The sequence below is a fragment of the Lynx rufus genome, unplaced genomic scaffold (assembly GCF_022079265.1).
Source record: "Lynx rufus isolate CCGP_SWC_20201006 ecotype Redwood Valley unplaced genomic scaffold, mLynRuf1.p SCAF_18, whole genome shotgun sequence".
In the NCBI taxonomy this organism is placed as follows: Eukaryota; Metazoa; Chordata; class Mammalia; order Carnivora; family Felidae; genus Lynx; species Lynx rufus.
In genome coordinates, this window is record NW_025814832.1 from 5,868,824 (window position 1) to 5,891,642 (window position 22,819).

Below are 22,819 nucleotides of genomic sequence, written 5' to 3' on the forward strand. Positions count from 1 at the left end.
TCTCCCCTCCCCCTACTCAGATGGGGTGAGAATGGGACAAAAAGGGCACCCTAGCCCCCAGTGTCCCAGCAACGCACCTGAACGTGGTCAAGAATGCGGTCACCTAGACCAGTGCCTGTCCCCTCGGAGATGCACGCAAACCACCGGCGTCTTGTCACAACACAGACCAATTCTGGAAGTCTGCGGCAGGCCTGGGTTCTGCCTTCCTAATAAGCTCCCGGCTGCTGCCGGTGCTGCTGGTCCGAGGCCGATGCTCTGAGCCCCAGCCCGGTTCCAGAAGCACTGGATTCTTGATGGAGTCAGCAGGCTGAGTTGGCATCATGTGGGCACAGAACCGGCCTTCCTGCGCCGGCCCAGTGGTTGGTAGGGAGCCCCCCACACTGAGCCACTCTCCCCACTGTACCCTAACCCCGAACGCTGGGACCCACAGTGGAACGACACAGACAGGTGTCCACTTGAGTCAGCTTCTCCTGAGACCACACCCGCCACCTCCTCCCACTGGGACACAGGGGGCTGATAAGCCATCTGGCCTTCTGGCCTAGCCCTTGCAGTGTGAGTTTGTTTGCGGGGTTGGCCTGTTACCAAGCTTCCTGCATCACAGATTCCTGCCCAGGAGGCCCGAGCCCAACCTGCTTCGTCCCACCCACGTGGGGTATGTGAGGGACCCACTGGGAGTGGGTGTGGATGTCAGGACCCACCCCATCAGTGAACCCATGCTCTCTCCTCCCGTTGCCCTTGCCCAGAACTTCCCCAACTCCAGAGACTCCAGAATGTCTCAGACACATTCAATAACCACAGTGAGCCCATGCACAGGTGCCCATAAGCATTTGTCTTTCTTTGAAGGAGGCTGGGAAAGGACCTGCTGGCTGGTGGAGATCAGGGGAGCATCCTCAGGGTATCTTTCTAGGAGCAGGGAGGGTGGGAGCTGGGTGCAAGGCAAGGTCAAAGGTAGGAGAAAGGGGAGGGGCCCAGGACACAGCTTCCCACTAGAATGAAGGGCTTGGGGCTGAGGCGGAGTTGGGGGGGGGGGGCGGCAGGGGGTAGGGAGTGTGACAGAGGGGCAGATGGGGTGCAGGCCTGGTCTGGGATCTTGGGCTCTCCCTTTCTGCCAAGGGGACTCAACATAGGGCTTAACCTGTGGGGACCACCCCCCTATCCTCAGACGGCAGGACTGGGGCGGCTGCTGGAACCCCAGGTACTGCTCTGAGGAAGGCGCGGCGCCGCCCCCCACCCGCCGCCAGCTGCCCTCCTCCCCTCCAGGCTGGCTGCAGCCGGAAGCAGAGCCAGACAAGGACACAGTCTCTCCAGAAAAGTCCCCAGATCGTCAGGTGGCTGGAAAGGCCCGGGCAGGGACAGGGAAGGTGGAGGTGAGGAGCAGATCCGAACAGCAGCACGCCCCTTCCCTTACCCCCAGGGCCAGGGAGCCCGCCTATGTCTGCACATGGGTCAGCTGGATGTCACCCGCCACCTCCAGGCTGTTGATGGCAGGCAGGTTCTTCAGGCGGGTGGCAGTATTCAAGCAGGTGCTGACCGTCCACGGACACCTTGAGGCAGTGGCCTTCACACATGATCCACACCTGCATGGAGACCACATTATTTGCACTCCCCTTGGAAAGTCCTCAACCCTAAATGCAGGCTCGTGTCTCCCACCACCTACCTGCCTTCCTCAAACATGAAGCAAGTCTCACGCCTGCCTTCAGCCCACCTGGGGGAGCCCACCCTTCCCTCCACACACCTCCTGTTCTTCCCCTTGTGCCTTTACATACCCCGCTCCCCCTTCCTCTGTGCTCGCCGCGCTGCCCCCCTGCACCCATACAGGTGGCTTCTCCCCAACCAGCAAGCCTCCCCTGCCTTCCCCCACCTGGTCAGATGCCCCTCAGGCCGTGTCGCCCACCCTACCCCCACTCTCCCACTGACCCCGAGCCTCTAGGGGTAGGAACACTGGCCTGTGCCATCCATGTCCCTAGTGGCCGGCACCCAGCCAGCCTCCATGCCTGCACCCCCGCAGTGCAGCCTCCTGACTTGTGCTTCCCACCCCACATGTGCTCCCGGAGGCAGCGAGACCACGTCTGTGAAAACGTCACCAGGACAGCTGACACTTCTGGCACACTTACTGTGCCCTGGGCACTGTCCTAAGCCTGTCACAGACATTTCATTTCATTCTAACATCTCTATGAGACTGATATTATTAGCCCCGTTAAAAACATTTTTCTGGTAACGTTTTTGAGAGAGTGCACACGCGCAAGCGGGGGAGGGGCAGAGAGAGAAGAAGACACGGAATCTGAAGCAGGCTCCAGGCTGTGAGCTGTCAACACAACTGGGGCTTGAACTCACAAGCCACGAGATCACGACCTGAGCCAAAGTTGGACGCTGAACCCACACACTGAGCCACCCAGGCGCTCCATATTAGCCCCATTTTTTAGATGAGAAAACTGAGGCCCGGAGCAGTGAAGTCACTTGCTCAAAGTCACACAGTTACCTATGAATCCATGCATACTGCTCTTTGGCTTGAAACATAACAGCACGCTGCACTGAAATCCAAACTTCTTCCCACAGCTCTCAAGGCCCTACGTCAGTCACCTCCAAGCCTGGGTGAGGAGTATCATGGCATATTTTAAGATAAGATGTCCAGGCTGGGATGGGGCCAGGTGAACCGAATGCGTAGGTGGGGCCGAGAACACCTGCCCTGTGTGATCGGGCCTCCAGCCTCACCACCCACACCTTTCTGTTGTCACTTTAGCCAGAAGCCCCTGGCCTCCCTGTCCCTAGACAGACCATGCCCCTGACTCTACCTTTGCGGGAATAGCTGCCCCCTCTGCCGCCCACCAGGAATGCCCCCTCAGATCTTTGTGAGGTGGGCTTCTTCTGAGGTCTCAGCTGCACTAGGGCCCCCTCTGACAGCTGTCCCCATCAGGGGCAGCGTGGCCCCTGCCCCAGGGCTCACTCGATCCCATTAGTCTGTTTTGCTCTCTGCACAGACCAGTTGTTATTTCCAATGACCTGTCCAGGATTGTTGAATGAGAGGTAAATGAATGACCCACCTGGCACTTGGGCCCCACCTGGGCCCCACCTGGCACTTACTGGCTGTGTGACCTCAGGCGAGTAACCTGCACCTGTGAGCCTGTCCCTTCACTGGCGAGCAGAGGCACCACCACCCACCCTATGTGTGACAGTACGAGGAAAACAGTAATAGCAGCCATCTGTGGGGCACGTTCTGTTCTTCTAGGCCCAGGCTTCACCCCAGAGGCCTCAGCTCCCACATCTTTCAAGGTGCCCCCAGATGCCCTCCACACCCTGCTTTGTTTTCCCGTTGACCCCCTCTGTGCTCCGGCCGCGGCATCTTACCGAGAAGCTCTGGCCTCGGACAAAAGGCATTTTTCGGGGCAGGCTTCGCTCCTCGGACCCCCAAGAGCCGTTGACCTGTGTGTTGCGGACCACGGTGTTCTCGTCGAAACGGGGGTTCAGGTGGAAGGCGATGTCACTCCCACAGCGCAGGTTGATGTGGAACCTGGGCATGGGCAGCTCCCATGAACCTCTTCTGCCCACTGAGCTCTGAGTCCCTACCCCTCCCAGCCTGCCCAGAGCCAGGGGGGGATGACCAGAGGACCTTGAGAGCCTTCTTGAGGGCCCTGGCTTACCTCTGGGCACTGGGCAGGACGGTGCCAGACACGATGATGCTCTTGGAGGGGTACAGCCCACCCGGGATGGAGGTGAAGAAAGGCATCGACTATCAGGAGGAGAGGGGACAGGTCAGTCGCAGGGGGGGCTTTGTGCCAATTTCCATGAATATGGACTGTCAGCTGAGTTTGACGGCCACTTCTGAGAGTAATATATTTTCAAGAAAGAACTCCATAATATCCTTACTTGGTTCAGTAAATGCCAACGGAAAACTTTCCAGCATTGCTCAAAGTAACGGGCTCAAGTTGTCATGAAAAGAGCTTTGGCCGGATGCCATAGGATGCTTGGGCTGAGGGGAAGGCCCTAGCCTATGCTCATGTCGAAGGGACAGTTTTAAAGGTGACAGCTCCTTTCAACAGCCTTTTAATTCACTTGGATGTTTTCAGAACATTAGTTACTAAAGGGTTGCCTTAATTTTGTAAGCTGCCCCTCACCTCCCACCCTGCCCTACTTGAACAAGGCGTCCGCCCCTCCCAGAGAAACCACTTACGTAGGTTGGGTTGGGGTACGCCATAGGTGGGATGACGGGGTTCTGTTGAAAGAGACCAGGAAGTTTGGTTTGGGAGTGCACACCCACATGGGACCCCCACATTCCAGAGGCCCCTGGCCTCTCGGCTTCGCCTTCCTTCTCAAGTCAGCCTTGGTGAAACTTCTTGCCACGTTCCCTGACATCATGGCCGCCTGCCTGCAGGTAGCCGCACTAACTCCAGGCCTCCCATCTGATTTGTGCCCGTGGCGGGAGAAGCAGCAGCAGCTTAAGCCTGTGACCCGCGGTGACATGCCAGGGGCTTGTCCTCAGGACGCAGAGTCTCATACCCACATGCTGGGACTGCTGCACTCCCCTCTCAGTGACAGCAGGACCAGGTTTTTTGCTGGTCTCTGAGAAACCCGCTCCAGAATCTTTGCCGTCCCCAGGGGCATTTTACTCATGTGCCTCCTGAGCAGAAGGCCCAACCCCCCAAAACTCTATCCTCTTTGCTGCACTTCCTTCCTGCCTCTGGGACTAGAGAATTCAGTCCTTGGTGAAGGGGCACACGGTGGGGCCGTGATCTGACCCGAGCTTTCAAACTTACAGGGAACATCTGTCCGGGGGCGCTCTGCATGGTGTGGATGACAGTTTGAGTCTGGAAGAAAGAAATCCAGATTTGAACCGGCTCTCCGCGGCGTCAAGACCACCAGCTGCCACCAGAGGGCATCACTTAACCCCCTATGAGGTGACTCCATCTTGAGCGTGTAAGCAGCCCAATGGCCCCCGCCAGATCCCCCGAAACTGGCGGATGGAGGGGTATCTTCTCTCAAGGGGGTGAGGTAGGGGCAAAGGTTTCTTCTACTTGGAGAAGAAATATGGCTGCGCTTGTGGCCTGTGGCTCGTCTTTCTCCTCAGGGGACTTTATGTGGCACAGCCTCGCTTTACGAGAGGAACAAGTGGATGTGTGGCCTTGGTCTCCTGTGGCCGCTCACAGAAAAGGGCAGGGGCTTGAGCAGACAGGGGGCAATTCAAGGTGTTTCCCAATTCACGAGGGCCAGCCAACCCCCTTGCCCTGGTTCCACCCTCCCCCCCACCCCCCCACGACAGCCAGGCAGACGGCCCGGGGTGGCCTCCCCGTGGGAGAGGCCCGGTGCCCAGCCTGCCTCCTCCTTTGAACCCACCGGAAGAAGCAAAATTAAGAGGATGGGAGAAATCCAGAGACTTACAATGGGAGCTGCGTTGGCCTGCCAAATGCCTGGAGACTGAAGGGGAGGAGAAAAATCAAACAGTAGTTGATGTTGGTGTTTCACGAGGGTGAGACACTGGCGGCAAGTGGAGTGAGAAATGCCTCCCCAGACTCACGCTCACCTCCTTCCTGCTCCCTAGCAAGCCTTCCAGAGCGAGCCTCCCCCACCATCCCGGGCCCACCGGGGTTGGGGGGGTACAGTCAGGGTTGGGGGTACGGTCAGATTGGGGAACATCCGCATTGGCTCCTCCAGAGGGAGAAGAGGATGGGTCGCAGAGAGACCGTACAGCTTCCCTTCCCTCCCCGAGGCAAAACCACTACTTCCGGTGCCCTATTTCATCCGTAAGGTCAACCATTTAGTGAAGGCTGGCTGTGTGCCAGGCTCTGGCTTTGGCACTTTTACAAGGGAGGCACCCTCGGCTCCTGTTTCGCTAGCGAGGCAGCTGGGTCAGAAAGGTTAAGCAACTTGCCCAAGCTCCTCCCAGTAGTAAGTGATAAAATCCAAACTGCTACTCGGTTTTGGCTGATTGTATCTACCACACCCCGTCGTCCCCAGGCCAGAGCCAAAGTCGGGCTGCCCTGCAAGACTCCCTGAAGCTTGCCTGGTCCTGAAGTCAGCAGGGCGCGAGGCGCATGCCCTGTCTGTACCGCGATGGGCCACAGAAAGCCTGGGTAGAGAGGCACCCCTTCCTCAGCCCCCGCTGCTCCAGTGCTCGAAGGAAGGGCCAGGCCATGCTTCCCTTCCTGTCCTAGACCCTGTCCCCACCCAGCAGACCGTTCTTGCCCTGGCTGGTCTCCCCTTCTGCTGGCTGTGCAAACCACACTCCACATGCACCGAGCCCCTACTGCTTGCCCAGATGCTAGGCTAAGTGCTGGAGATACACAAATGAACGACCCACAGTCCCAGCCCACAAGGGGCTTGTGGGTGTAGGGAAGGAGGGGGTGGAGGGACAGGGACAGATACATAGGCACAGTTACAACAGGACATGGTAATTGGCATAGCACAGATATATACAAAGTCCATGGGGACACTGGGGTGGGGGGGGACATCCAACGATGTTTCAAGCAGCAAAGATGCCCTTGAAGGGTGACATTTAAGCAGAGCAGTGAAGGGCTGTTAGAGGTTGGCTGGGGCTGAGGTGGCCCAGGGTGTTTTCAGCACCAGGATTGCAGGTGCAAAAAGCATGTGGCCCCAGAGAACCTCAAGTGAGCAGTGGAGCCTGCCTAAGCTTCATGGGGGAAGGGGTGTGGCCAGGAGGTGGGCTGGGGCAGGACTGGGGTGGGAGCAGTGTGGTTTCTGCGCATCCTGCCAGGAATTTAAAGCTTTATTTAGAAGGGTTTGCAGCCTTTAGGATTTTTAAGCAGGGAGAGGACGCAGTCGCATTTGGGTGTAGGGAGGTCACTGCCGCAGTGGGCGGGGTGAGTGGGGAACTAGAGCCCGGTCCTTGTAGTCAAGGGTCAGACGGCCTGGCCCAAGAAAGGCAGTGGCTTCGGGAGGGAGAGGTGTGGGTGCAATGCAGGCATACTAAGGAGGGGAAGGAAGGCCGACTCCCAGGTCCCCAGCTCTGGGCCAGGTGGCGTGATGGAGACAGGGAAGCTTTGGGTAGGCATCATGGGGCCCGCCTGCTGGAACCAGCCTCTCGGAGCCTCTGTCCTTCCTGATGAGCGCTCGCTCGGCCTCCAAGGCCTCCACATTGAACTCACTTTTGGCTTTCGCCCTTTGGGCCTGGGTGGGAAACAGGCAGTCTGGGAGAACTGCACCGTGGAGAAGGCAGGCTGCATAGGGGTTGCTCGCATGTTCTGTTAAAACAAAAGGCACCAAGGCATGAAGAGAAGCATTCACGGAGCCAAGGAAGCTCAGACAGGCAGGGGCCTGGGCCAGAGGGAGGAAGCCAGGCAGGCCGGGGAGGGTGTTCAGGATCATGCAGAGAGGCAGAGGGAGGATTCGGCTCCAGTGAGGGACAGCAGGCCAGTGAGCTCCTGCCCCACCCTCCCCCACCCTCCTCCATCTTTCTCCTTCGCCCTCCCTTCCCCTCCCCTGCTCTCTTCCCCAGGCTCGTGGGGAAAGAGTTGGGTAGGGAGGAATGTGAGAGATTAGGACGAGAGAGAGAGGAGCTTGGACCCATGGAGGGCCTGCTGTGTGCTTTTCTCATCTCAGGGAGCACCAGGACCAAAAATGGTGACAGCGGTCCCCCTCAGCCTCCTGGGGCCCTGAGGGAACATGCGCCCAGCATACCCCATCCTCCCAGTTTTCAAAAAAGCCAGAAATCCTGGCTTTTTTTTCCTCACCTTTTTTTTTCCCCCTTTAATTGTGGTGACACACGTGTGAATTTACCATCTCAACCAATTTTAAGTGTATGGTTCCAGCGGCATTAAGTACATTGGCACTGTCATACATCCGTCACCACCACCCACTTCCAGAATGCAAAACTTCTTCTCCTGGCCTTTTAGATGCTGGCAACACGTTCGAAAATGTTGACACACGGAGAGGGGCCAATAGACCCTGGCGTGGGCCCAGGCAGGCCGTCTTGTGAGCTCACTGAATTCACCCAATAACTCATGGGGCAGCAGTGGCTACGCCCCTTCCACAGATGGGGAAACTGAGGCTGGGAGAGGCACAGTTGCTTCTGTAAGATCTCACAGCTGGTGATAATGGCAGAGCTAGGCATCTGAGCTAGATTCAGTTGGATTCCCAAGCCTGGGTTCTTTCTAGAGCCACGTGGCCTCCTAAGCATGGTGGAAATAGAGAGTGACAGAGAGCAGTGGCCAGAGTGTCTGGGAGACTGAGACGAGGGTTCTGGACAAAGACAGTGAGTAACACAGAAGGACAGGACAGGGGAGCTAGAGGTGTGCTCCCAGAGTCACCTGGGTAGGACATTGGCTGCTACCATTGGGCCCTCCCAGCAGGGCCTACGTGCAGCTAGACTGGGCCCTGCACTCAGCCCTGAGACAGGTGCCAAAGGGACATTCTGACCTGGAAGCCGATGTAGGTCAGGTGCACAGCACCGCTGATGGAGAGGGTGTCCACGCGGTGGAAGGGCACGCGGTGTGAGTACTGCACAAAATGGCTCCCGTTCACTGTCACCTGTGAAGACAAGTGCATATTCCAGAACAGTGGTCTCAGGCCAGGGCGGGGGACCTGAACCCCTGCTCCCAGGAATTAAGACCTGTGTTTGGTTTTCACATCTGTCCCCCAGGGGTCAGGGACACCAGCCTTCAGAGCTGTGCCAGTTGTAAGAACATGGCCTATGATCCAAAGTGCATCAGAACCCAGTCCCTACTGGGCTCTACTGGGCTTTTTAGTTCTTACAGTCATTTGTTTGTTGCAATCAGTTTACCTTTCTTTTTTTTTTTTTAATTTTTTTTAATGTTTATTTTTGAGAGAGAGAGAGCACGCACGGGTGGGGGAGGGGCAGAGAGAGAGAGAGAGAGAATGAGAGAGAGAGAGAGGGAGACACAGAATCGGAAGCAGGCTCCAGGCTCCGAGCTGTCAGCACAGAGCCCAACGTGGGGCTTGAACTCACGAACCATGAGATCATGACCTGGGCTGAAGTCGGATGCTTAACCAACCGAGCCACCTAGGTGCCTCAATCAGTTTATCTTTCTAATGTTAGCTCATTGAGGTGTTTAAATATGCATAAGCATGTTCATGGGGAGCAGGGGAGAGGCAGGTTGTACACTGAGGGGACGGGAACATCCATGCTCGCACAGAGAAGGACAGACACGGGGACACTCACCCCCCACCTGTCTCCCAAGCCCAGAGACACTACTCTGCTTACGTAATTTGCAACACCATGTAAAACTAAGCCATTGGCAGAACCCGGACAAAGGCTGCAACAATATTAGCAAAAACCAAACGTTAGCAGGGACCTGCAGGGGAGGAAAGCCTACAGCAAAGGAATGGAATGAACTAGAACTTTAAAGACCCGCAAGGCCCAAAAGCGCCATGGTGATTTACCTAGTTCCTATTTCCTGAGTAAAAGCGGCAACAGGTGTCCCTGTAGATGTGCAGGTGAAGGTGTGTGAGCAGACTGTGGCCATCGCTAACTTTCTTACAAGGCAAACGTCCTGCCATCTGTATAATGGCATTGCTCACGTGACCATTTAAAAGCTCACGTGACTTCTGATGGCTGCTCACCGCACCTGATAGGGCCGGGAGGGAGGGGAAGGAGGCGGTGGGAAGGCGGGCGAGGGGGGCTGCTTCTCACCTTGAAATTGTAGCTGTCCACCAGGAAGCAGAGCTCAAATGGGTTCCCCATCTGGAAAGGCATATGCATCTTCCTCTCCTCTGGCCCCCAGCATCCGTTCTGCTTTGTGTTGCAGACCACATACCCGCCCTCTTCGAACCGTGGGTTGAAGTGGAAGGCAATGTCATTGTCGCTGGGGCCAGAATGAAAGTTCACAGCAAACCTAGGCAGAAAGAGATCCCGAAGCCTGGTTTATTGCCAAGTGGGGGGAGGGGGGCTCACGCCCTTGACTTGGTCTGTCTGCGAACTTGCATACAACCTGCATGGCAGGTTTGGACCCATCCTTAGTTTGTTGCCATCCTCTCTGTCCACCTAGCTTGGACTTTGTGTGTGTTTGTGCAATTGTTGCATGCTGCCCTTACGGTATGATTTTCTAAAAATACGTAGGACACGGGTAAACAAAAATAGTGGACGCTTTCACGCCAAGTGGATACTCGGAGGCCAGCCCCCATCAGCTCAGTTGGGAAAGAAGAAAACCGATTCAAAGGTGATGCAGAATTGAGGGAATAGGCCTCCAGTGCTGGTTTCTAAGGCACAGAGTAAGTAGTAGCTCTCTGTCTCTCACTGGAGGTTGGCGTGCGTCCCACACATGACGTGCAGAGTGGTGGCCCCGAAGTCAGCAGGTCTGGACCCAGACCCCAGCTCTACACTGCTCGTCATTTGTGACAGTTCTGAGCCACACTACCCTCAAGTCACCATCACCAGGGAGGTGAGTTACTTCCTTTGGGGATGCTTAATGAGGCGGTGTTCTGGAAAGCCCCACCCAAGTCCATTTCCATTCCTGCCTCTCTCCTCGGAAGCAGCCTCTCACTATCAAAACTGCCTTTGGGTACAGCTATGACTCCGAGGTGAGGGATTAAAACGAAGAACCTTCCGAGGAGCCTGGCTCCCAGAAGGGGCACAGTAAACATTTGTTCTGTCTCTTCGCAGACAGAGCTCCCTCAGGTCCTACAACCAAGTTCCAGCCTGAGGCTCTCCTCCGAGGCGTCTCTGTCCGCAGCCTTCCCTGAGCTCAGGGCACCAGTGTGGTCCGCCGCCTGCTTCTCGGGGTCACTCCGGTCTCCCCAGCTAACGCACAGTGCTCTCCTGTCACCCACAACCCCCACAGTGCCGGGCTCTGCACCAAGCCCAGAAGCGGCCCTTGAGAGTCATTCTATTAAATTCCTGCAGAGGCCGCTTGATTTCTTGCTGGAGGAGCTCTTAGAAAATTTCTGCCTCGGGGCCCCTGGCTGGCTCAGTCAGGTAAGCGTCCGACTTCGGCTCAGGTCACCACGTTACAGTTCATGGGTTCGAGCCCCATGTCGGGCTCTGTGCTGACAGTCCAGAGCCTGGAGCCTGCTTCAGATTCTATGCCTCCCTCTCTCTCTGCCCCTCCCCCACTCATGCTCTGTTTCTGTCTCTCAAAAATAAATAAATGTAAAAAAAAAGAAAATGAAAGCGAAAACTCCTGCGTGCAGAAGCTTTGCAGGAAGAAGTGGGACAGTCTCTGTTAGACAGGATGGGAGTAGAAAGCCATCCTGGTGCCAGGGGAGGGGTAGGCAGAGGGAGAGGGAGAGAGAAAGAAGGAAAGTTCAGAGGTGAGGTCCCGAAGTTCCCTGCTGGCAGGGTTTAGGGGGATCCTGGTGCCTCCCTTCCCTCAGAGTCTCCTGGGGGCGCTCAGGGCTCTGGGACAAGTCCCACGGTCAGCGCGACCATGTCCACCTGGCAGGGAAACGGTGGCGGAGGAAGTCATCTAGAGTCTAGATGCCAAGCTGAGGTAGGGCCCGGCCTGGGAGCGACGTGAAGGTGGGTCCAGGAGGTCCCAGAACCCGTGCCAGGTGGTGAGAGAGAGGACCACAGTGAGCAAGAGACATTGGGGATTGAGGCAGAAAGGCTTCCGAGAGAGGCCGCGGGTCCAGACGGGCTCCCGTGGGCACCGTGGACGTCAGGAAACAGCCCCCATGTACACAGGCCCCGTGCAAAATGGGCGAGAAGCTGGACCGCAGCAGAGGCCAGCCAAGGCCCCCCGAGCTTCCGAAGGGCCTCCAGCCTCTGAGAAGTCGAGTGCCTCCCCGCCTCCCTGTTCCCAGAAATCCCTCCTTGGGAAGGAGGGGGGTGGTGGGAAACAGCACTTAAATGGTGTTTGTGTTTTGGATTGACTTAGTATTTTCCAGAAAAGACCTTGACACTGAAAGCGACTTGCATTTGATGGCAAGTTTCAATATTTCTGTATCAGCCAGATGAGGGCTCCAAAGTACTTAAGGGCAAGTTCAGGAAATAAAGGAAGTGATATTTTTGCCACTCAGTTATGGTGTAGAAAGTTCGATCCTAGAACAAAATCATCTGCTTCTGGGCTGGCCTGCCTCCCTCCTTAAACTATGAGCTCCTGTCACCCCGATGTCTATGGGGAATCTCTGTTAATGGTGGCCAGACACCTCGAGCAGATGACGGTGGTGTCACACAGATCACCCGGGATCCCCGGAGCCAGGTGCAAGCGGCTCCGAGGGTGTAGGGCGAACCCACCTGAGCTGACAGGGGCCACGGTTTGCCAAGGGGTGAGTCTAGAGAGAAAAAAAAAACAGCTCCAGGTACCTGGTTCCATTGTAGTAAAGAACGTTCCCAGTGAGAGTGATTTTAAGTCCATCCTGGAGACCCCCCTGGATTTTCCCAGAGAAGGGGATGATCTGTAGGGAGAAGAGGCAGGTCAGTCAGTGGGCCCACCTCCGTCTGGTCCCCCCAGCACTTGCTAGAGGCGCCTGGGTGTGCCAGCCTCATGGATCCTCCGGGCCTGTGAGGGAGCAGATCTGAGTCCAGATAGTTCCACACACATTCCAAGATTGTGACAGGGAGGCTCTGGGGCTCTGAGACGACGTGATGGGGTGCTGGCCTCCCTTGAGAGTCTGAAAGTGACAACTGCTAAGAGGAAGTAACATGTACATGGCCCCGAGATGGGAAGGAGCCAGTGATGGGAGGAAGGAGTGATGGGAGCGCTGGACCCCAGGTCAAGCTCCTAGCAAAGGCCCCAGAGCCCTGGCTGGGGACTCAGGAGGCCCAAAGGACCAAAAGAGACCACCCATTCTAGAGGATAAACCTTCCACTTGCCTGACAGGTCCAGGAAGAACGCATCCTCCCCTGCTCCTGCCCTCCCCACCCATAGAACCATGGTGACCATGACCTTTGCCCTTCTAGCCACCTCAGGTAGCGCCTCTCCTCAGATGCTCTCTGCAGCCATGAGGCAGCCCCCTCTTCTACTTCTGCTTTTTCGGCTCCCCGTTCCTTTCCTCAGGCCCTCGGCAGCCTCCGGAGTCCTCCTCCTAGGGCCCCTCAGCACCAGCTTTGTCAAATTCTCATTCCTGGGCCACTTTAAAGGACCAACGGTTATGGTGAAGCACGCCTCCTTTCAGAGCCAGACGTACTCCAGGTCTGAATGCTAATTCTTTGGCTCATTACCTGAGTGGCCTTGGGAAGCTTATTGAACCTCTCTTTGCCTCAGTTTCCTCATCTGTAAACAGAGGGATAAATCCCCCCCTTCTGTGTCAGTTTGATGATTAAGAAAAAGTCTGCGGAAGAAGCTGGCACCTAGCAGGTGTCTCTCTACCGCCCCCCTTCTTCGATGTTGGACTCTCTGAGTGAAACCCCCAAACTGGTTATTTCTCAACTGTCAAAGCCTAACTCCAGAATCCCTCTTAACTAATGTGGTTGTATAACCTGCATTAGACTGGGAGAGACATCTAGCTCCCCGTCAATTTTCACACTTAAGTTGTTCACACCTTCTCTAACTTCTCCCCTAGGTCAGTTCCTTGCAAAAATGAAATGCTTACAGGAGCCAGGCCGGTGATATGTGTGAGTGAGATATCCAGGTAAGGCGATAGGCGAGAGGGACTGGAGGGGAGTATTACAAACTAGATGTCGCCTCCCTCATCTAACAGGGCAGTGTGGGTTCAGCTCTAACCAGTGATCACCACCCATGCCCTGTGCCGGCAGAGCTCCCAAATTTTTAGAAGACAGAAATCTGGATTTTCTTTTCTGTAAAACTTTCTAAGTTCTGGGGGGAGAATTCTTTAAAAAGGATTTTGGGGGCACCTGGGTGGCTCAGTTGGTTAAGCGTCTGGGGCTCTTGGTTTCGGCTCAGGTCAGGGTCGTGCAGTTCACGAGATCGAGCCCCCAGTCGGGCTCTGTGCTGGCCTCGCGAAGCCTGCTTGGGATTCTCTCTCTCACCCTCTCTCTCTGCCTTTCCCCGCGTGTGCTCTCTCCCTCTCTCAAAAATAAATAAGCATTAAAAAAAAAAAAAGAGAGAGAGAGAGGGGCGCCTGGGTGGCTCAATCAGTTAAGCATCTGACTTCTGCTCAGGTTATGATCTTGCGGTTTGTGAGTTTGAGCCCCATGTCAGGCTCTGTGCTGACAGCTCAGAGCCTGGAGCCTGCTTCGGATTCTGTGTCTCCCTCTCTTTCTGTCCCTCCCCTGCTCGTGCTCTTTCTCTCTCTCAAAAACAAATACACATTAAAAAAAGAGATAGAAAAGAAAAAAATACTCCTGGAAAGCATGCGTCCTTCACTTAAGCACATTCACACTAAAGTGTGAAGAACTAAAAGCAGAGTGTGGTTAGGTGGGGTTTATCAGCGCACAGAAGGGAGGGTGAGATCGTGGGGACGGGGCAGCACAGGTTAATCCTAAGCAACGATGTCCCCAGAAAGGTTTTGAGCTTTCAATGTGTCTTAAATGGTGTCCCCAAATTCCGAAAACCAAGATTATTTTAAATTGAGTACAACTTTGCAGACAAGGCTATTCAACTGCAGCACTGTAACAGCAGAGGATTGGAAAGAAAAGTTCAGCAAGAGGATGATGGTGAAGTAAATGGGTTCGATGTAGCCTCCCCAAAAAAAGGAAGAGGAAGAAGGGAATTCTTTGAGAACTGATACGAAATGACCCCATTTGTAGAAAAAACATGGGTGGGAGGCCATATACATGCATTTACTTATTGATGAGGGAGCAGAAGGCAAGCTGGCAGGTCTCAAACACTGCCCTCCCCCACCTCCCCGCCCCCACCCCGTGGGATATGTGTGATATTCCTCAGGGACTCCTGGCTGCCTAAGAACAAAGGAAAAGGAAAAAACTAATGATTAACTGATAGAGATCATAGTCACCCTCCATCACCCTCCACAGTGATGTAGGGAACACAGGCAGAAGGAAATGGCAGATAAAACTAAATTTCCTTATAACCTGCAGCCCATTGACGAATACTTGAGGCTGGCGGAGTGAAATGTTTCTCCAGAGACTCCCTACTGTCTTGCTAGAGGGAAGAACAACCTTAGCTGGACAATACGTAGGCCTCCAGTATCCCATGAGTCTCTAGCATTTGAAAATCTCAGTGGAAACTTCCCCTGGACTCTACCTCCCCCAACCCCATAGTATATAACAGGTGTCTCTTCATAGTCCTGGGGCAACAACTCCTGCCCGCAGATCCTGTCCCCGTGCTGCCATAAAATCACCTTTCTGCACCAAAGACGTCTATGGGAATTCTTTCTTGGCCGTCGGCTCCAGACCCCACGAACCCCACTGTCACCCCCAAAACCTCATCTCCTATTATGCATAGAATATCTGTGGATGGATTCAAAGAAACTGACAATACTGGCTGACTCCGACGAGGTCCGGTGGGTTGAATAATTACTACGCCTTCCCCGCTGCCCCAAACGTCTACGTTCCAATCCCTGGACTTTGTGGCTCCCGTATGTCACCTTATGAAGCAAATGGGGATTTGAAAGATGTGATTCAGTTACAGATCTTGAGATGGGGAGTTTATCCTAGATTATCTGGGTGGACCCAATGTCATCACAGGGACCTCAAAGAGAGAGGCAGGAGAACAGAGTTAGTGGTAGGAGGTGTGACAACAGAAGCAAGAAGCTGCTGGCCGTGAAGATGGAGGGAACCCCAGCCGCGGTAGGCAGGCAGCTTCCAGAAGCTGGAGAAGGCGAGGAGAGCTTCTCCCCTGAAGCCTATATTTTTGGATTTCTGCCCTCCAGAACTGTAAGAGAACAAATCTGTATCGTTTTAGGCCTGGTGGGCCAAGTCTGTTGTGGAATTTGGACCCATGCACGCGCATGAGAGAGAGAGAGAGAGAGAGAGAGAACTCTTGGATTTATGGTCCCAAAGACGTGCCTCCTTGTGGTAACAGCTCTCCTACTGGGCAAGTCACTTGATCTGTTTGTGCCCCAGGTCCCTCCTCAGGACAGTGGGACAATAGCACCAACCTGACCGTGCTCGTGAGAGGATTTGATGAGATGCCACACACTGCCACACACGAAAGCCCCTTGGTTCACAGGCCTTTGACAATGGCAGCTGTTTGCATCAGGACGTGACTCCGCTGGGTCAGAACTTGCTCTCGGCTCCTGGCTGTGCCTGGAGGCTGAGGACTTTCTCCTCCTCTTCTGATCTGGAAGAACCAGGCTCTACCTGCCAGCCTCGGCAGCTGCCTTCTGGAGGAGGCCCAGGGTCACCAGAGGGCTCACTGGTGGGAGGCGGCGGGAGGCTTTCGGCCAAAGGGAGCCATTGCCCTACAGGTTCTGAGGCCCCTCTGGTGGCTGACCTTCCTTCCCTGTTACCTCATTATCCACTCTGAGTGCCACTTTTACAGAGGAAACTGAGGCACAAAAGATTTGGCAGTTTGCCCAAGGCCACTCAGCTGGTGACAAGCATGGGGTCTGAATCCCAGCACACGGCTGGTCAGGTGAGGCATGTGGGGAGTGGGCAGGAGATGGGGGGCCAGGTTCCCAAGGCGGCCCTCATGGCGTTTGGCTCCTCAGAACAGTTGGGCCGCGGGACCTTCCTGCCACCCTTGGGAGGAAGCAACGTTCCCACGGCTGGACGTCAGAGGGCCACTTGGGAGAGGGCACCCTTGTGGGACGGGCAGGTTTTCCTGGTGCCTGTGGGGACTGCACCCATCCTCTTTCTCGTTCGGACTCCAAGGCCCTGTTTTAACTCACTGTTGCCCACAGGAAGATTCTCCTTCTCCTCTGAAACCCTCGAATGCAAGGATTGGCAAGTAAAAACTAGCCACCAGAATCATGAAATGTCGGGGCCTGTGAGGATCTCTGGGATCTCTCATCTGATGGAGAATGAGCCCGAAGTGACACATTTTGACACTGAGAGCCCCATGGAGGGCCAGCTAACTGGAACCAGGCCCAGCTTCCTCCAGCGACACCTCCCCTCCCCCCACCCCTGCCCCGCAGCCTCTGTCAGGCTGTCAGCCCAGCCCCTCCGGAAGCTCTTGGCCAAGGCCCAGAGGGGCTCCTAGGAAGCCTCCTGGGCCCTGCTGCTTGCCTGCCTTCCCCTGTTAATTGCTCTCTCTCTGTGGGCACCTCTCTCTTCTGGGGGTAAGTCAAGGCACCTCCCTTAGTTGCCACTTATCATCTGGGGACATTTGGCAAGTGGCCTCAGCTCCTCTGTTTCCCACGTCTGATGTGGGGGTCGTAAGACTCACCGGGTTTAAACAAGGCCACGGGCAGACGGAGTCTACTCTCATGTGGCCAAAGGTTGGAGGGAGCCCCCTGGGCCCCGCTCTGCAGGGACAGCCCCACTCCCCTCTCGTTCCCAAGATGGCCCCTCTGCACACACCCTTGGCCTGCCTCTGCCTTGCTAACTCATCCCTCAGGGAGCAGACACCTCCCCTGGAAAGCGTCCCCTGCTGCCTCCAGACTCCTAATATTACAAAACACTTCCAAAGCCCCCTCCCTACGGTGTGCCAGGCACTGTGGCCACACTTTAGATATGCTACCTCCCTAATCCTTACCCAACCCTGGGAGGTGAGCCCGAAGATGATCCCCTTTTACAGACGTGGAAATTGAGGCCCAGAGAGGTAAAAGTAACTTGCCTGAGGCCCCCCAGCTAGTAAAATGGCTGGACCCAGGGAGGCCATCTCCAAAGTAAGCGCCCTTAACCGCCGCGCTGGGCTGTTTTCCTCCCCCGGGAGCCCTGGTCGCTGCCCCGTGAACATACAAACCATCACTCTTCTCGTTATTATGCCTGCCTCCCCCCTCTTCCCCCTCCCCGCACTTCCTGCACCTAGGACATTTGTCGAAGAGGCATGAATCCCTAGGACGGGCTCCCAGGGGAGCTCTGTGAACCTTTGTCAGAGGCATGAATCCTGGTGGTTATCAGCCCGCCAGTCCAGTCCGGAGATGCAAGGGAGACCGGCATGGGGTGTGCTGGGACTGCCCCTCCTGGCTTTCTGCTCTTTGCCTTGTGTCCTCTTCGGGACACCTGCCCTCCGCCTGCTGCAACCCACGGGTCATTTCCCCACAGACCCAGCGCTGTTTCCTCCTGGCGGAGGCGGCCGGCTCAGCCGGGGCCAGCCCATGCCAGCACCAGCCATGCCCTCAGCCCCAGAACTCACCGGGTTCACGTAGGGAGGCTGGGAGCTGCTTAAGGCCATCTCTCCACTGCCCCTGTGGCCCTTTGCTGCTCTCCACGGCCAGCCAGGCAGTCAGTTCTCTGCACTGGGAGGAGATGACCAGGAAATAGAAAGTGAAGCAAACCTACAGTTGCTCAGTAGGGAGGAGCCAGAGGCAAGAGGAAGTGGTCTGGAGAAAAAGAGAAAGGGAGGGTGTTGAGGGAGGGCTGGGGGTACACTGAGGGAGGAGGGAGCAGACACTCCTCACCTCAGTGACCTTTGCCCTTCCTCTCTCCTGTGCTCCACTCCAACAAACCACTTGTGTTTGGTTCAGACAGATTCAAAGAGCCTGACCTCACTGACATAGCAAGTTTCTAGAGGACACTGTCCACGAGCGTGGGGCCGTGTCTCCTGCGTATGCCTGCCCACAGGGCCCAGAAAACAGTGGGGCTGTGCCGGGCATCGCCCGTGCACGGGGCGGTCGGGGAAGGCCTGCTTCTACCCACTTACACACAGAGAAACTGACGCTCAGAGTCTAAGGGACACGCCCACAATCACACAGCTCACCAGCGGCCACCCGAGCTATAGGACACCTGGGTTCTCAAAAAAGTATTTCTCCCTTTCAAAATTCTATTCCTGGAACGCCTGGGTGCTCGACTGGTTAAGCGCTGGACTCTTGGCCTCAGCTCGGGTCATGATCTCTCAGTCGTGAGATCGAGCCCGTGTTGGCTCTGTGATGAGCGTGGAGTCTGCTTGGGATTCTCTCTCCCTCCCTCTCTCTCTCTCTCTGCCCCTCCCCCACTTATACTCTCTCTCTCTCCCTCAAAAAATAAAATAAAATAAATATATAAATAAATACAAATTCCACTCCTCATATTAAAACACAATCATGTAGAAAGAAATGTTTTTCTGAGCCTGACTGGCTCAGTCGGTTATGCATCTGACTTAGGCTCAGGTCATGATCTTATGGTTTGGGAGTTCGAGCCCTGCACCGGGCTCTGTGCTGACCCCTCGGAGTCTGGAGCCTGCTTTGGACCTTGTGTCTCCTTCTCTCTCTGCCCCTACCCCCCAGTCAAAAACAAATAAAACATTTTTAAAAATTAGAAAGAAATGTTCTTCAAATAGAGGACATGATAATGGAAATTGTTGTCCTAGACTGTACTGGTGCCCCGGGAGCTTCAGATCCCCTCTCTTTATTTCTTTCGTCTCTTCTCCCCTCCCCTTTTCCCCCTGGGCTTTATAATGGAAAGAGGACAAGTCTTGGACATAATAGAACATTCCAAGTGACAAGACAGTTGGAGACATATGAAATAAACTGCATTCGAGTGGCTTTAGTACCTAGTGAAGGGAAATGACTGACTGAAGCAGAGACCAGCAGGATAGGCTGTCAGAGGATGGGGTGGGGGGAGGTGACGATAAACTTACCTGGAGCCATGTGGGTCCCTGCACTGTGCTAGGGAGAGGGGCCACGGTCAAGCCTAGAAGAGTGGTTAAGGGTCATCCGGGCACCGGCTGGGTAGAGGTTGTCCTGGGGCCGTGCACAGCTCTGGGCCTCTCTTCCTCTTGCACCTGGCCTAGATGCTCCAGAATTTGCAAAGACTGACTTCTCTGAGATGCTCCCAGAGACTGAGCCCACATGTCCCCCCTGCCCACCCTCCGTCCCCATTATATTCCTGGATCAATCAGAATATGACCAAATATAAGGGGCAGACAATAGTTGGAGCAGAAAGGAGGGGCAGGAAAGGAAGGGAAGGTCTCTGGGATCCTTTCGGGGACACCAGGGACACCAGGAGAATTTCATCATTGATTGGCTATGGAACTGGATGTTAGATTGGAATATTCACTGCAGATTGGAATATGAAAGAATACAACTTTGGAAAACTCCTTGATGGACTGTAATAAAGTCAAATATCTGCCTCTCCTGTGTCCCGGTTAGTCTACTCCTAGAAATTTACCTGAAAGAAATGAAAGCACATGCATGTGTTCATGACGGCTTTGCTCCTCCCAGTCCCAAACTGGAAACCACACAATGGTTCACCAACAGCAAAAAGGAAAAATGCATTCATACAATGGACAAGCCTACTGCCAAAAAAAAAAAAAAAAAAAAAAAGGGAACTACGTCAGTGAACCCCGTGGTTGAGTGCAAGAAATCAGATGTGCTGTGGGTCCCCTGGGTGGCTCGGTCGGTTGAGGGTCCGACTTGGGCTCAGGTCATGATCTCGCGGTCCGTGACTTCGAGCCCCGCGTTGGGCTCTGTGCTGACAGCTCGGAGCCTGGAGCCTGTTTCGGATTCTGTGTCTCCCTCATCTCTCTGTCCCTCCCCCACTTGCTCTCTGTCTCTCTCTCAAAACTAAATAAACATTAAAAAAAAAAAAAATTAAGACTGTGCCAGGGCCCAGTCGACCTTGGCAGCTCCACGTCGCCGCGCGGTGCCTGCCACCCATTCCCAGGTGGTGAGAGGCAGCCCTTGGGAACGTTCCTTCAGAGCTCTGTTGTTCAAGGTCCTGGATGCTCGTCCGAGGCTCTCCGTTCCCTGCGTTGTAGACCAAAGGATCTGTTCAAAATAGGCGTCCGCCATCTCCCACCTATGAGGATGGCCACTATCAAAGCACCAGGAGATGACAGGTGCTGAGGCAGATGAGGAGGAAGGAGCCTGGGGCCCGGCTGGCAAGCATGTGAAATGGTGAGGCCGCTAAGGAAAAGTGCCTGACCTTAAGCGTCTGACTGCCGAGGTGTCCATTTCAAAGACATCCGCCTCGAGTAAAGGCATCGACAGCCATGGGACAGCTTCTAGCTTCTAGCACCCAGGTGGCCCGCATTCATGAAGTTCCCCTTTTAGAAAGCCTTGGGGAAACCTCGACAACCCCTGAGCGAGCCTGCTTTTCCACTACTGCACCCCCATCCCCTTCCAACAACCCCCATTAGATCCCAATAAAGGCAGGACTCCACATCTGTGCTCATGCTCACTCGCTTTCTCTCCCTACAGCCTCCCCAAGTGGCCCTCGTGTGCCGTGGACCCTCCAGGACTTGTGAGTCAGAGACCTTGGGTTTCCTAAGTTCCCTGAGGGTTGGTGCTGAGGTGCATCTTGCAGTCATTTAAGAAGCAGAAAGGCTGGTTCAGCCACCACAACCACTCTAATGGGGAAACATCTGGGGGATGCTCACCCAAGCGGTATGGGGTCAGGTGAGCGGCCAGCCATTTCTAGCCCACAGCATCACTCTATCAATAGGTTGAGACCCACGTGACACAACAGTTTGGTGGTTCCTTAAAAGCTAACCACAGGGGCGTCTGGGTGGCTCAGTCGGTTAAGAGTCTGACTTCGGCTCAGGTCACGATCTCGTGGTTTGTGGGGTTCAAGCTCCGTGTTGCGCTCTGTGCTGACAGCTCGGAGCCTGAAGCCTGCTTCGGATTCTGTGTCTCCCCCTCTCTCTGTCTCTCAAAAATAAATAAACAAACAAACAAACAAACAAAAAAACGAACCATAGAATTACCCCATGACCCAACATTAGCTTATAGCAGCATTATTTATCACAGCCAAGAAATGGGAGCAACCCAAGTGTCTATCAATGGATAAAGGGATTAAAAATGTGTGTAAATAGGGATACCTGGGTGGCTCAGTAGGTTAAGGCATCCGACTGGCTCACGTCATGATCTCATGCTTTGTGGGTTCCAGCCCCGCGTCGGGCTCTGTGCCGACAGCTCAGAGTCTGGAGCCTGCTTCCGATTCTGTGTCTCCCTCTCTCTGCCCCTCCCCCACTCAGGCTCCATGTCTCTCCCTCTCTCTCTCTCCCAAAAATAAATAAACATTTAAAAAAAAAAAAAAGCAAGACCTAGGGTCACCTGGGTGGTTCAGCCGGTTAAATGTTTGACCCTTGATTTCGGCTCAGGTCGTGATCACACGGCACAGGGATAGAGCCCCGCACTGGGCTCTGTGCTGACAGCCCCTCCCCCACTCATGCACGGGCTTGTGCACCCTTTCTCTCAAAACAAATAAATAAATAAATAAATAATAAATAAACAAATAAATAAAACAAACAAATAAATAGATAAATACAAATAATCTCAAAACAAATAAATAAAAAAAAGCAAGACCTGGAGTAGTGTATTTTTTTTTAATTCCAGTATAATTAACATACAGTGTTCTATTAGTTTCAGGCGTACAATATAGTGATTCAACAACCCTATACATTTCTGGGTGCTCATTACGGTAAATGCACTCTTAAGAAAAATTTTTTTTTTTTTTTTTTTTTTTTTTTTTTTTTTTTTAATTTTTTTTTTCAACGTTTATTTATTTTTGGGACAGAGAGAGACAGAGCATGAACGGGCGAGGGGCAGAGAGAGAGGGAGACACAGAATCGGAAACAGGCTCCAGGCTCTGAGCCATCAGCCCAGAGTCTGACGCGGGGCTCGAACTCACGGACCGCGAGATCGTGACCTGGCTGAAGTCGGACGCTTAACCGACTGCGCCACCCAGGCGCCCCAAGAAAAATTTTTTAAGTGTATTTATTTTGAGAAAGACAGAGAGTGAGCAGGAGAGGGGCCGAGAGAGGGACAGAGGATCCCAAGAGGGCTCTGCGCTGACAGCTGACGGTGGAGAGCCCGACACGGGGCTCAAACTCCCGAGCTGTGGGATCATGACCTGAGCCAAAGACAGATGCTCAACCGACTGAGCCACCCGGACACCCCACAGTAAATGTACTCTTAATTCCCTTCATGGAGTGGAATATTTTTATTGGGACCTCTTGGTTAAGCTGGGACTATGTTTCCCTGAATTCCCCCAACCCCCCCCCCCCTTTTTTTTTTTTTTTGCAAG

General features: G+C 54.5%; 1 protein-coding gene across 2 annotated transcripts; it reads right to left on the reverse strand.

Moving 5' to 3' along the window:
• Nucleotides 1–808: 808 nt before the first annotated feature.
• Nucleotides 809–18,133, reverse strand: LGALS9 (galectin 9). 2 transcript variants are annotated; one of them, XM_047080748.1, is made up of 11 exons: nucleotides 18,009–18,133; nucleotides 12,212–12,303; nucleotides 9,602–9,803; nucleotides 8,368–8,478; nucleotides 7,098–7,193; nucleotides 5,374–5,409; nucleotides 4,752–4,802; nucleotides 4,169–4,210; nucleotides 3,639–3,727; nucleotides 3,346–3,508; nucleotides 809–1,577 (listed from the first exon to the last, which is right to left on the reverse strand). In XM_047080748.1, the coding sequence occupies exons 1-11, from the start codon at nucleotides 18,045–18,047 to the stop codon at nucleotides 1,458–1,460; spliced, it is 1,041 nt and encodes a 346-aa protein (XP_046936704.1). In that variant the 5' UTR covers nucleotides 18,048–18,133; the 3' UTR covers nucleotides 809–1,457. The 2 variants fall into 2 exon arrangements, with proteins under 2 accessions (XP_046936704.1, XP_046936705.1); XM_047080749.1 differs by lacking the exon at nucleotides 7,098–7,193 and having other exon boundaries at nucleotides 18,009–18,132.
• Between the last annotated feature and the right edge of the window lie 4,686 nt (nucleotides 18,134–22,819).

What these genes read in the sequence shown, in the direction of transcription:
- LGALS9 (XM_047080748.1), bottom strand. Translation starts at nt 18,047, where the DNA reads ATGGCCTTAAGCAGCTCCCAGCCTCCCTACGTGAACCCG. An exon ending in AGCCTCCCTACGTGAACCCG is followed by an intron (nt 12,304 to 18,008) that starts GTGAGTTCTGGG and finishes TTCTCCCTACAG; the next exon opens with ATCATCCCCTTCTCTGGGAA. An exon ending in TCCGAGGCCAGAGCTTCTCG is followed by an intron (nt 1,578 to 3,345) that starts GTAAGATGCCGC and finishes GTCTCCATGCAG; the next exon opens with GTGTGGATCATGTGTGAAGG.